Source organism: Mandrillus leucophaeus, unplaced genomic scaffold, assembly GCF_000951045.1.
Source record: "Mandrillus leucophaeus isolate KB7577 unplaced genomic scaffold, Mleu.le_1.0 Scaffold307, whole genome shotgun sequence".
NCBI classification, from domain to species: domain Eukaryota; kingdom Metazoa; phylum Chordata; class Mammalia; order Primates; family Cercopithecidae; genus Mandrillus; species Mandrillus leucophaeus.
The window spans coordinates 3046040-3059126 of NW_012103221.1; the positions used below are offsets into that span (position 1 = coordinate 3046040).

Consider the following 13087-nt stretch of genomic DNA (forward strand, 5'->3'; position numbering starts at 1 on the left):
AAAAAAAAAAAACAAACAAAAACGTTTTAGTAGATTACTCATAATGCTGTAGTACAATTTAGTTCTCAAAGGAAAACACAGGTATGGAAGATACGTACTCTGTATACAGTGAATATCATGTTGTCAGTAAAAACACATTCACTGGGAGAACATATGAGAATAAAAAAACAAAAATAAATAAATACGTATTTTTTATTACAGAGAAAATAAGGAAACCCTGAATCCAAGTAGAGAAATATTACCAGAATCACTGAGCTTGTTTCTTTTATATTTATCTCAAAGTGAATCGGATTGTGGACCTAATTTGCTTGTGTAAGCTTTGCTTCATGTTATTTTTATTCACTTTCTAGTTTTCATTCTTTTTTCCCTTGGGCTATTTTTGTTTGTTTTTTAAAATAATAAATAGAGATGGGGTCTCTCTGTGTTGACCAGGGTGATCTCCAGCTCCTGGCCTCAAGCGATCCTCCCATTTCAACTTCCCAAAGTGCTGGGATTACAGGTGTGAGCCACCATGCCCGGCCAACCATGGGATATTCTTTAGTTTGCCTTTTGTTCTGCTTTTAGGGTTTTTTGATGAACTTCCTTTATACTTGCTCTCGGATTTTTTTATTTTTATTTTTCTGAGGCAAGCCTCAGTGTCACCCTGACTGGAGTGCAGTGGCGTGAACATAGCTCACTGCAGTGTTGACATCCTGAACTCAAGTGATCCTCCCACCTCAGCCTCCTGAGTAACTGGGACTATAGGGATATGCCACTATGCCTGGCTAATTTTTTTACTTTTACTTTTTGTAGAGACAGGGTCTCACTGTGTTGCCCAGGCTAGTCTCAAATCCTGGGCTTACTAGATGCTGGGATTATTGGTGTAAAGCTACCAAGCCTGGCCTCATCATGTTATCTTTTGTCTTGGTTTCTTTTTCCCTGTTAAGTATTGCAGTGCTTTATATACTTTTCTCTGAATTCTTTGTTATGTTTAAGTTACTCTTTAAAGTCTCCAGTTTATAGTTTACTCAAGTGGTTCTGGGTGTTTTGGCTTTAGTTATTGATTATTTTAAAATCTATTCTGTACATTATGACTAAAAGTAGTTGAATCATTAGTTCATTTAGCTTATGGAAATATATCTGAATAAATTTGGTATACCCACCTGCATAGTCTTATAAAAGCAGTTGTTATTAAAGAAGCATGTTTTCAGTGGTTTTCTTTCTAGCTGGCAACTTGGTCATGCTTCTTGGTTTTTCTTCTTCATATTGATAACCACCTTTAAAGCTATTAACACTTTTAGGAATTAGTAGAAACAGAAGGAACACTCAGACGTGCTGATTATGAGTAGGTCTCATAAATGGTATTTTTAGTTAAAAACTAAATTTACAAGCAAAAACAACCCCATTAAAAAGTGGACAAAGCAGCTTGGCCAGTATGGTGAAACCGTATCTCTACCAAATATACAAAAGTTACCTGTGCGTAGGGTGCGGTGGCTCACACCTGTTATCCCAGCACTTTGGGAGGCAGAGGTGGGCGGATCACGAAGTTAGGAGATCAAGACCATCCTGGCCAACATGGTGAAACCCCATCTCTACTAAAAATACAAAAAATATAGCTGGGCGTGGTGGTGGGTGCCTCTAATCCCAGCTATTTGGGAGGCTGAGGCAGGAGAATCGCTTGAATCCAGGAGGTGGAGGTTGCAGTGGGCCAAGATGGCGCCAATGCATTGCAACCTGGGCGACAGAGTGAGACTTTGTCTCAAAAAAAAAAAAAAAAGAGAGGCCTTTGGCCAGGCACACGCCTTGAAAGGCCGAGGCAGGCAGATCACCTGAGGTCAGGAGTTTGAGACCAGCCTGGCCAACATACAAAAATTAGCCAGGCATGATGGCAGGTGACTCAATCCCGGCTACTTGAGAGGCAGAGGCAGAAGAATTGTTTGAACTTGGGAGGCAGAGGTTGCAGTGAGCTGAGATGGAGCCACTGCACTCAAACTTGGGGGACAAGAGGGAGACTTCTCTCAGAAAAAAAAAAAAAAGGCTATGTGTGGTGGCACGTGCCTATAGTCCCAGCTACTCGGGAGGTCGGGCCAGGAGAATTGCTTGATCCCAGGAGGCAGAGGTTGCAGTGAGCCGAGATTGTGCCACTGCATTCCAACCTAGGTCACAGAGCAAGACTATCTATAAAAAGGAAAAAAAAAAAAAAAAAAGGAAGTAGACAAAGGACACGAACAGACACTTTTCAAAAGAAGACATACATGCGGCCAATAAGCATATGAGAAAATGCTCAATATTACTAATCATTAGAGAAATACGAAACTAAACTGCAGTGAGATACTATCTCAAACCAGTCAGAATAGCTGTTAATAAAAAGTCAAAAAATAACATGCTGGCAATGTTGCAAAGAAAAGGGAATGCATATACACTGCTGGTGGAAATGTAAATTAGTTTAGCCATTGTTGGAAGCACCTTGGCAATTTCTGAAATAAAACAGAATTACTATTCGGCTCAGCTATCCCATTGGGTATATACGCAAAGAAATATAAAACATCCTACCGTAAAGACACATCCACGTGCATGTTTACCACAGCACTGTTCACAATAGCAAAAATGTGGAATCAACCTACATGCCCATCAACAGTGGACTAGGTAACGAAAATGTAGTACAAATACAGCACAGAATACTATGCAGCTGTTTAAAAGAATAAGACCATGTCTTTTGCAACAACATGTATGGAACTGGAGGCCATTATCCTAAGTGAACTAACACAGCAACAGGGAACCAAATACCATATGTTCTCGTTTATAAGTGGGAGCTAAGTGTTGAGTACATATGGACACACGGGAACAATGGACGTTGTGTCCTCTTGAGGGTGGAGTATGAGAAGAGGATCAGGATTAAAAAACTACCTATTGGTACTATTATTACCTGGGTGATAGAACAATCTATATACCAAACTCCCGTTACACACGGTTTACCTGTATAACAAACCTGCATATGTACCCCTGAATCTAAAATAAGAGTAAACAGTTAAAAAAAAAAATGTAGAGCTATGTACATAGAAAAAAAATTTTTTTTGAAACGAAGTCTTGCTTTGTTGCCCAAGCTAGAGTGCAGTGGCGTGATCTCAACTCACTGCAACCTCCGCCTCCCGAGTTAAGGCAGTTCTCCTGCCTTAGCCTCCCGAGTAGCTGAGATTACAGGTGCCTGGCTAATTTTTGTATTTTTAGCAGAGACAGGGTTTCACCATCTTGGCCAGGCTGATATCAAACTCCTGACCTCGTGACCCACCCGCCTTGGCCTCTGAAAGTACTGGGATTACAGGTTTTAGCCACCGTGCCCAGTCAAAAATTCTTAACAGAATTTGATATGATTCTGGCAAGTACTCTAGTCAAGTGGGCACTTTATTCTTAAGATGAACGCTTCAGTTATTTCTATTGTTCCCTTTTCTGATGCTCACAGAAAATTTAAAGAAAGCTACATATATTCTAATTGTGGTGAAATACATACAACATAAAATTCATCATTTGAACCATTTATACATATATACAGTTTGTAGGATTAAATACATTCACATTATTTTGCAGCCATCACCACCATTCCATCTCGAACTTTTTCACCTTCCCCACAGAAACTTGTTAAACACTTAACTCTCCATTCTCCATCTGAACCCCCCTTGCAACCACTATTCTACTTTCCATCTCTGTGAATTTACCTGTTTCAGGTACCTCATATAAGTGGAGTCATATAGTATCAGCCCTTTTGTGACTGGCTGTGAGTGGCTTATTTCACTTAAGGTATCTTCAAGGGTTATCCATGCTGTTGTATGTATCAGAAGTTCTTTCCTTTTAAGGCTGAATTATAATTTATTGTATTTATGTACCACATTTTGTGTATTCTTTCACCTGTCAGTGGATACTTGGATTGCTTTCACCTTTTGGCTATTCTGAATAATGCTATTATGGACATGGGTGTACAAACATGTTTGTGTTCCTGCTTTTACTAGTTTTCGGTGTATACCAGAAGTGGAATTGTTGGATCATATGGGAATTCTGTGTTTAATTTTTTGAAGAATAGTCTTACCTTTTCCACAGGGCTTACACCATTTTACATCACAAGGGTTTAGTTTCTCCACATCCTTGCTAACACTTGTCATTTTCTGTTTTAATAATAGCCATCCTCATGGATATGAACACACTTTTTTAGGTAGTTAATACATATAGATGCAAGCTATGTATTTATTTTAAAATTGCACATTAAGTAAAATTCCCTCGTTGTTGCTTGACTTCAATAAATTTAGGCAGCTCTTTCCTTGAGCCAACTCATACTTTATTCTCGAATAATAAAAATGTAAATCCAGGTCTTTATTCCTGACCTTTTTTGTATTCTGAATCAATGCTTTGATACATTGGAAAATTTAATTTTGTGTGACTTTTTTCATAATATGGAATATTAAGCCTCTCATATAACAGGAGTACACTGGAGTTATTTTGCCAATTTTGTTGATTCCCTTTATTCAATTCCTGTTGCATTTAATATACAATTTTATAGTAATTACATGCTGAGCAGATCTCTGTTTTAGTCCATATCTTGACCTCAATTTGATTATAAGCTGCTAAACAGCAGAGCCATATTACTTGCAGTCTTACTTCCATAAAGCTGGCAAAAATAACTAATATATACTCTTGACATGTGGACGCCTATTACTCCACAAGACTTTCAAAGTTATGAGAGGTAATAATTTGTAATAAGGATAATACCTACTTTATAGATTTATTTTAATACTTGAGTGAGGTAGGGTATGTCTAGTAAGTACCTTGCATGAATATGGATCTTTCCGATAACGCTTGGTGTTCAATACTAAGTCTCTAATGTGTGAGTCTAGCCAGATTCCTGAATTTGAGTTATCGATAGTTGAATGTTTAGACAGTTTTCAAACATCCTGGCTGATATTCGTCTTCATTGTGAAGAATATACTGTTCCAGAAAGAGTAACGATATGAATAAATGATGATGGGATGTCATTGGTTAATATTTCAAATGTATTTTTTTTTAATGTGTAGGTTTACTTGTGGAAGACAACTTTGATTGCACCTGAAGTGTTTTTCATTCTTGCATTCTTGGAAATCATCAGCATTGTACGAAATAAGTGTTAACCTGGAAAGTGATTTTTAAAAATCTCTCTTCAGCTTCCTTTTATGATTGATAGTGATGGCTGTATTTATGTAACAAAGTATTACAATTTTTAATGCTATAATTACTAAAGAATTGAATGTGTCAGTGTTTTTCTTTTATATAGCCAAAAGAATGAAAACAGATACAGTGCACAATTGCAAGACTTTCTTTGCTAGAATGCCTAATTTACTACTATCATGTCTGTGTTTTTAATGGTGTTTTCTCATGATTTTCAGTATTCAGAGGATATGAAGCACAAGACTACTCTTCTGGAGCTTCAGAAAATGTTTACATATTTAATGGTATGTTTAAGAATCATGGAGGCTAGGCCAGGCACTGTGGCTCATGCCTGTAATTATAGCATTTGGGGAGGCCAAGGTGGCTTGAGTTCAAGAGCTTGAGATGAGCCTGGGAAACATGGTGAAACCCCATCTCTACTAAAAAAAATTACAAAAAATTAGCCAGGCGTGCTGGTGCATGCCTGTAGTTCCAGCTGCTTTGGAGGCTGAAATGGGAGGATCGCTTGAGCCCAGGAGGCAGAGGTTGCAGCAAGCTGAGATCTCACTACTGCACTCGAGTCTAGGTGACAGAATGAGACTCTGTTTCAAAAAAAAAAAAAAAAAAAGAAACACGGAGGGAAACGAATTAGGTATACCCTGTAACAGAACCTAAAAACGTTAAATGGAGCTCGTTTGAACTGGCTTTGTCATAACTATGTACCTTCCTTTTTCTTACTTTTTTTTTCTTTTATTTATTTATTTATTTATTTATTTTTTGAGTCAGAGTCTTGCTCTGTCAACTAGGCTAGAGTGCAGTGGCGTGATCGCAATTCACTGCAACCCTCCACCTCCCAGGTTCAAGTGATTCTCCTGCCTCGGCCTCCCAAGTAGCTGGGAATACAGGCACACACCACCATGCCCGGCTAAATTTTGTATTTTTAGTAGAGATAGGCTTCACTATGTTGGCCAGGCTGGTCTTGAACTCCTGATCTCAAGTGATCTGCGCCTTGGCCTCCAAAGTGTTGGGATTATAGACGTGAGCCACCATACCCGGGGCTGTATGTCAATTATGTTATTTGTCATAATAACTTTTAAAAGTTATCTCAGTTGTCTATTCTCTTAATTTGTCCTTTGAAGAATCTGTTGTGTCTCATCCTTTTTCTGTCACAAGGCCTTCCCCTTTTATGCTTGCAGCTTTCTAGCTGATTTATCTTTTTATCCCTTAATTACAATGCCTAAAACTATAAAAATGATCAGTCTTTTAAAAAGATAGGAGATCTTACAATATCATTCCCCTGCTTAAAACTCTTGAGTGCTGCTTCATTAGGAACAGAATGGTATTCAAGCTCATCACCATGGCACACACCCCCTGGAATTTTTGCCCCTACCCTTCATTTAACCTCCTATCTTATCCCTCTCCATTTGGAGCCCATCACCCTGCTGTTTCATTACTTGTGGGTTTATTTTTGCTGTTGTTTCTTACCTGCATCACTCTTCTCCATTTTCTTCTGATATTCATTTTTCAAGAGTCAGCTTGGTTTTTACCTCTGTAAGAGACCATCTATTCCACAGATTAACCAGAGGATTCCAAGTCACCATTCCTCTTTGTTGTTTCTACCTCGTATATTTGTTACTTTTCTCACCTGTTACATCTTGAGGACAGGGATTGTGTCATACTTTTTTCTGTATTTTTTACTGTGTTTATCTTTTGAGGTAGGGTCTCACTCTGTCACCCAGGCTAGAGTTCAGTGGTGCCATCTCATCTCATGGCAATCTCGACACTTCCCCACCGCCTGGGACCATAGGCATGTACCCCCATGCCTGACTATCTTTTTTATTTTTTGTAGAGACATGGTCTCACTATGTTCCCCAAGCTGGTGTTGAACTCCTGGCCTCAAGCAATCCGCTCGCCTCACCCTCCCAAAGTACTGGGATTACAGGCATGAGCCACCACCCCTGGCTTTTAGTCTCCTTTTAACAGAGCTAGAAATGCCATTCGAATTGACAAATAGAAAATTGCTGGTTTAAATGACTATTTTAAAAGCTATTAAAGTTCAATCTCTGGGAAAGTTTATTCAGCCTGTGAAGATTTTATATTTTATGCTTTGCAATATAGATGTGAGTGGTTTTTTTCTGTTTGTTTGTTTGTTTGAGATGGAGTCTTGCTCTGCTGCCAGGCTGGAGTGCAGTGGTATGATCTCGGCTCACTGCAACCTCTGCCTCCTGCATAACTGGGACTACAAGCATGCGTAACCATACCCAGCTAATTTTTGTATTTTTAATAGAGACGAGGTTTGACCATGTTGGCCAGGATAGTCTCAATATCTTGGCCTCATAATCTGCCTGCTTCAGTCTCCTAAAGTGCTAGGGTTATAGGCATGAGCCACTGCGCCCGGCTATGAGTCATTTGAATCTCAGATTTCTTCCTATAAATTCCTTGACTTGAAAATACATATATCCTAGGTAATTTAAGAATCTCCTAGCACCAAGACCATTAAACTAAAAATGCTATGAAAATTAGAAAGAAATAGACCATTTTAAAACTAACTTCATAGATTTACTACCTGTTCTTTTGTTTTTGTTATGCGTTCATTGAAGAACCTGTAATTTTCTTATTTTTATCTGACACTTAGAATGTTCCCCTTTCTTTTTCTTTGCAGGAGAGTGAATGCAAAGCTTATAATCCTAGACCTTTCTGTAAAACATACACCATGGATAAGCAGCCTCTGAATACTGGGGAACAGAAAGATATGACAGAGTTTTTTACTGATCTGATTACCAAAATCGAAGAAATGTCTCCAGAACTGGTTAGTATCAGAATACTGAAAAGTGTCTTTGAAATTTGAACAAGTTTGCCTGTGTTTTAACTAGTTTCATATTTTTTGTTTGTTTTATGTTAAAGAAAAATACTGTCAAAAGTTTATTTGGAGGTGTAATTACAAACAATGTTGTATCCTTGGTAAGTATTATACCTGGTTTTTACTTTTTGGGGCTCTTAATATATTTTCATTTATATTATAATTTGCTAATTTTTACTAATTTTTTTATGTCTGTTGATTAGGATTGTGAACATGTTAGTCAAACTGCTGAAGAGTTTTATACTGTGAGGTGCCAAGTGGCTGATATGAAGAACATTTATGTGAGTAATAATGCACATAATTTTTTTACTTTATGCTTTTAACTATTTGTGTATAGTGGGTTTATGTTTGTCATCTTGATATTTTTAAACTTTTTTCATGTTTTTATGTATTTTCTTCTTACCGTACTATTCAAATAAGAATTAAGGATCAACCATAAAGTTCTTTTTTGCCCAATCAAAATTTAAATTTTTAATTAACCTTTCAAAAATTGCTAAGATTCGTAGAATATCTTAATATGAGGAAAAACAGTTTACTAAAATTTAAGAATTTACTTTTAAAAAAAATTTTTTTTGCTGAGCATTCTACCAAAATTGTAATTGCCACCTTTTGTATATTTGCATGGTATAAACAATCATGTGAAGCTTTTAAATGTGGTCTTATACACAGGAATCTCTTGATGAAGTTACTATAAAAGACACTTTGGAAGGTGATAACATGTATACTTGTTCTCATTGTGGGAAGAAAGTACGAGCCGAAAAAAGGTATGCTTTTTCAAATGATTTTTATTGTTTTCACCATAGATGTGGAACACAAACTAAGGGTAAACTAAGATTAAATTTTTATGGAAATTATATGATTAGGGTAAAATCAGCTGCATGGAGCTCAGTCTCATGGAGCAACTTTTCATCTAGTTGTTCAGTGAATCACCATTTATTTTGACATATACTGAGCTGTATGAAAGTGGTAATCAGTCAACTTGAAACAGTGTAGATTTTGGGGAGCAGATACATGGACAATAAGTACATTGATCATTTTCATCATTATCTGTATCGAGTCTCAGATGTCTAGCTTTTGTGGCATTTTCTTAAGTAATACAGTGGACCCCTTTATCCTCGGGAAATTTTGCAAGACCCCACAATAGACGTCTGAAATGTCAATTGTACTGAACCCTATATGTACTGCTTTTTGCTGTACATAACATACCTATGATAAAGTTTAAATTACAAATGAAGCTTAGTATTCTTGCCCTTTGGGGCCATTATTAACTCAAATAAGGGTTACTTGAACACAAGCATTGCAATACTATGACAGTCCATGTAATAATTAAGGGAGCTACTAAGTGACCAGTAAGTGGGTAGTGTCTGCAGCATAGATAAGCTGGACAAAGGGATGATTCACATCCTAAGCAGGATGGTACAAGATTTTATCGTGATACTCAGAACACCACACCACTTACGAACTGTTTATTTTTGGAATTTTCCGTAGTAGCTAACTAGGGACTTTTGTACTAGCTAGCCTTTCCAAAGTATTTTTTGTTTAGCAAGCACTGTTCTGAGAACTTTAATCCAGTTAATCCTCACAACATTTCTTTGCAATAGATGCAGTTATTATCCCCATTTTACATGTGAAAACATGGAGTCACAGAATAAAAAAACTTTCCCAATGCTGATTCCTAAGATACAAATAAGCAAATTTTAGGGAGATAATCAAGTTGAATTTGAGTTCTCATTGGGGCATCCAGGTAGAAAGGTCCTGCAGGCAGTTGGCTGTTATGGTTAGAGCTTGATGAGAGGTCTAGAGTAGAGGTAGATTTGAGAGTTAATAACTGTTGAGTTAGAGTGTTAAATAAGTGTTTATACTATAATACATTCAAGCTGGTTCTTCTTTCCTTTCCAGTGTATTGTTGTTATTTTTAGAGACATATATTTTTGGTACATTGATCAAAAATAGTCTTCCTCAGCTTTCGTTTTTAGTAGAATTTCTTGTAAAATAACAATTTAGTGGTCTTCAAATAAAAATTTGAAGCCTTACACATACAGTGGCTCCCATCTGTAATCCCAGCACTTTGGGAGTTCAAGGATGTTCATTTGAGCCCAGGAGGGCAACATAGGGAAACACTGTTGCTACAAAAAATTTTAGAAATTAGCCAGATGTGGTGACATGCACTTATAGTCTCAGCTACTTGGCAGGCTGAATCGGGAGGATCACTTGAGCCTGGAAAGTAGCTTGCGGTGAACCATGATCGTGCCTTTGCACTGCAGCCTTGGTGATAAATTGAGAACCTGTCTCAAAAAAATAAAAATAAAAATAAAAATTGCTGTACTTGTTTTACTAATGCATGCCAAACATGCATTAGTTTTCTTTATTAATTATTATTTCATGATTCACGTGTTCCCCAGGCTGGTCTTGATCTCTTGGACTCAAACAATCTGCCCACCTCAGCCTCCAAAAATGCTGGGATTACAGGCATGAAGCCACTGCACCTGGCCAAAAGGCTCTTTTAAGAGCCATAAAATGGCAAGTTTAGGACAGAGTAGTTGAGTAAACATTTTAATGTTATATTGAAAGACAAATAGAAATTGAATTGAAAAGAGCATCTTATGCAGTTAGTTTCTAGGAGCAAATGCTGAGAAATAGAAGTGTCCTTGAATGTGCTTAAAATCTAGGATTAGGTCAGCCTGCATTTTTAAGTACTGTCTTCACATGGAACAGTAGTGGAAAATAAGATTGGTAACACGATGGCATCAAATTATTGCCATTCCAGTTTTAGATTTATCTGTGTGATTGAATCCATCAGAATATCTGCCTGAGAAATAATGTAGTTGTTGGAAAAGACTTAAGAGCTAAGCCAACCTAAAATTAGTACAGAAGACAAAGTGACAGATGAAAGACAAGGAAAGAAAGAAAATCAGGATAAAATGGTAACCCGAAAACTGGGAAGAGAATCTCAAGAAGAAAATAATCAATTAACGTAATTCACAGAGATGAAAGAAAATGACAGCTAAATAAAAGTATTGGGTTTTTCCAGAAGGTAGTTTAGTGATGTGTTTTGTCAGATTATAGGAATAGAAGCAACATTGTCGGGACAGATGGAATCAAGCATAAATGATTCATTTTTAAAGTTTGGCAACAGGCCGGGCACGGTGGCTCATGCCTGTAATCCCAGCACTTTGGGAGCCCAAGGCAGGTGGATTGCCTGAGGTCAGGAGTTCAAGACCAGCCTGGCCAACATGGTGAAACCCTGTCTCTACTAAAAATACAAAAATTAGCTGGTTGTGGTGGCTCACACCTGTAGTCCCAGCTACTTGGGAGGCTGGGGCAGGAGAATCACTTGAACCTGGGAGGTGGAGGTTGCAATGAGCCAAGATCATGCCACTGCACTCCAGCCTGGGTGACAGAGCAAGACTACGTCTTTTAAAAAAAAAAAAAAGGCAATAAAAACAGCAAGACAGCAAGGAAGATAGTAGCTAGAAAGAGTCTTGGGGCTCAAAGGATTTTTCTAGATGAAAGATACCTGAGCATGTGTGAAGGCAGAGAATAAAAAGTCATTATACAATAAGACACTGAAGTTGCTTAAGAGGAGGTTTTCTGGCCGGGCGCGGTGGCTCAAGCCTGTAATCCCAGCACTTTGGGAGACCGAGGCGGGTGGATCACGAGGTCAGGTGATCGAGACCATCCTGGCTAACATGGTGAAACCCCGTCTCTACTAAAAATACAAAAAACTAGCCGGGCATGGTGGCGGGTGCCTGTAGTCCCAGCTACTCGGAGGCTGAGGCGGGAGAATGGCGTGAACCCGGGAGGTGGAGCTTGCAGTGAGCCGAGATCGCGCGACTGCACTCCAGCCTGGGCGACAGAGCGAGACTCCGTCTCAAAAAAAAAAAAAAAAGAGGAGATTTTCCAGGTCAGTATTTATTTGAAAGGGATGGTATTCATTTTTCCAATTTCAAGAGGTGTAGTTGGACAAGTTGTTAGGTGGACATAGTCAAATGAAAGCATAGCTATGCAGGTTGTTACACGAAGAAGACAAACTCATCTGATGAGAGTTTGGTTAGGATAAGAGTTAGGGACAGATATATAATGGAGTCAGTCAAAAGTTAACTGTTGTAGAGCAATATAATAAATGAGTCGCTAAAAGATCATCAAGGGTCTGAGTCAAGTTCTTTGGAGAATCTCTTTCTAATTAGAATAAATGTATTGAATACATCCATCATTCTTGATAACCTCCTTCTTTTGACTGATAAGATTCTGCTGTTTTTCTGAAATACCTGTCACATCTGTCCCAGGTAGTCAGTCATTTTTGTTCTTACCATACTTTTGTATCTCTGTACTAACATAATATTCAACAGAAATGGGCCAATTGAGGAAGTGAACAAAGCGCCTATTATCCTCAATAGGATCATATTCTGCTCTATCTTCAGACCTCTGGTTTTCTCAGTCTATTCATTTTATCTGAGTAATTTATCAATCACCATAATACCAATTTTTTATTGATACGCTACTGACAAAGCATTCTAAACTAAGAAAATGACAGTTGAATAAAAGCATTGGGTTTTTCCAGAAGGTAGTTTAGTGATATGTTTCATTTTTGTCATCTTGGTTTAGAATGCTTTTCTGTGCTTGTTACTTGTCCTCCAGTCTTTCCGGATCTGCTCATCTCTTTTATTGACACAATGCATGCTTTCACCCCATGCCACAAGCTCATTAGTTATTCTTCAGAATTGTTAGGAAGAAGTTCATACTCTGTCATTACATACATTTGACTCTGTTATACTTCATTTGCCAGTCTCCCAAATAATCTAAAATAGTGAAGTTTTGAATGTTTTATTCCCTCTGCCTGTAACATCTGTCATTCCTTGTTTCCCTAAATTCATACTTTTTTTAATTTTGACTGTGCTCTTGGTTTAAATTCTCTTTTGATTTTTGTATGCAGTGAAAAATTACTCCCTAAAATTCATTTTTTTGTATATCAAAGTTTGTATATTTTTGTTTGTTTAAATTGAACATATTGCTAATTATGATATAGGATTTAGATGATCAGTTGATTTTCTGCTGTTGCTACTGCTGCCATTGTTATTG

At 37.7% G+C, this 13087-nt stretch overlaps 1 protein-coding gene across 1 annotated transcript in view; it reads left to right on the forward strand.

The window, feature by feature from the left end:
- Positions 1-13087, forward strand: part of USP34 (ubiquitin specific peptidase 34) — a 247464-nt gene that overhangs the window by 167660 nt on the left and 66717 nt on the right. The window contains 5 exon segments of the mRNA XM_011987324.1: positions 5388-5453; positions 7811-7957; positions 8053-8109; positions 8212-8289; positions 8678-8772. Of these exon segments, the coding sequence (XP_011842714.1) occupies positions 5388-5453; positions 7811-7957; positions 8053-8109; positions 8212-8289; positions 8678-8772 (443 nt within the window).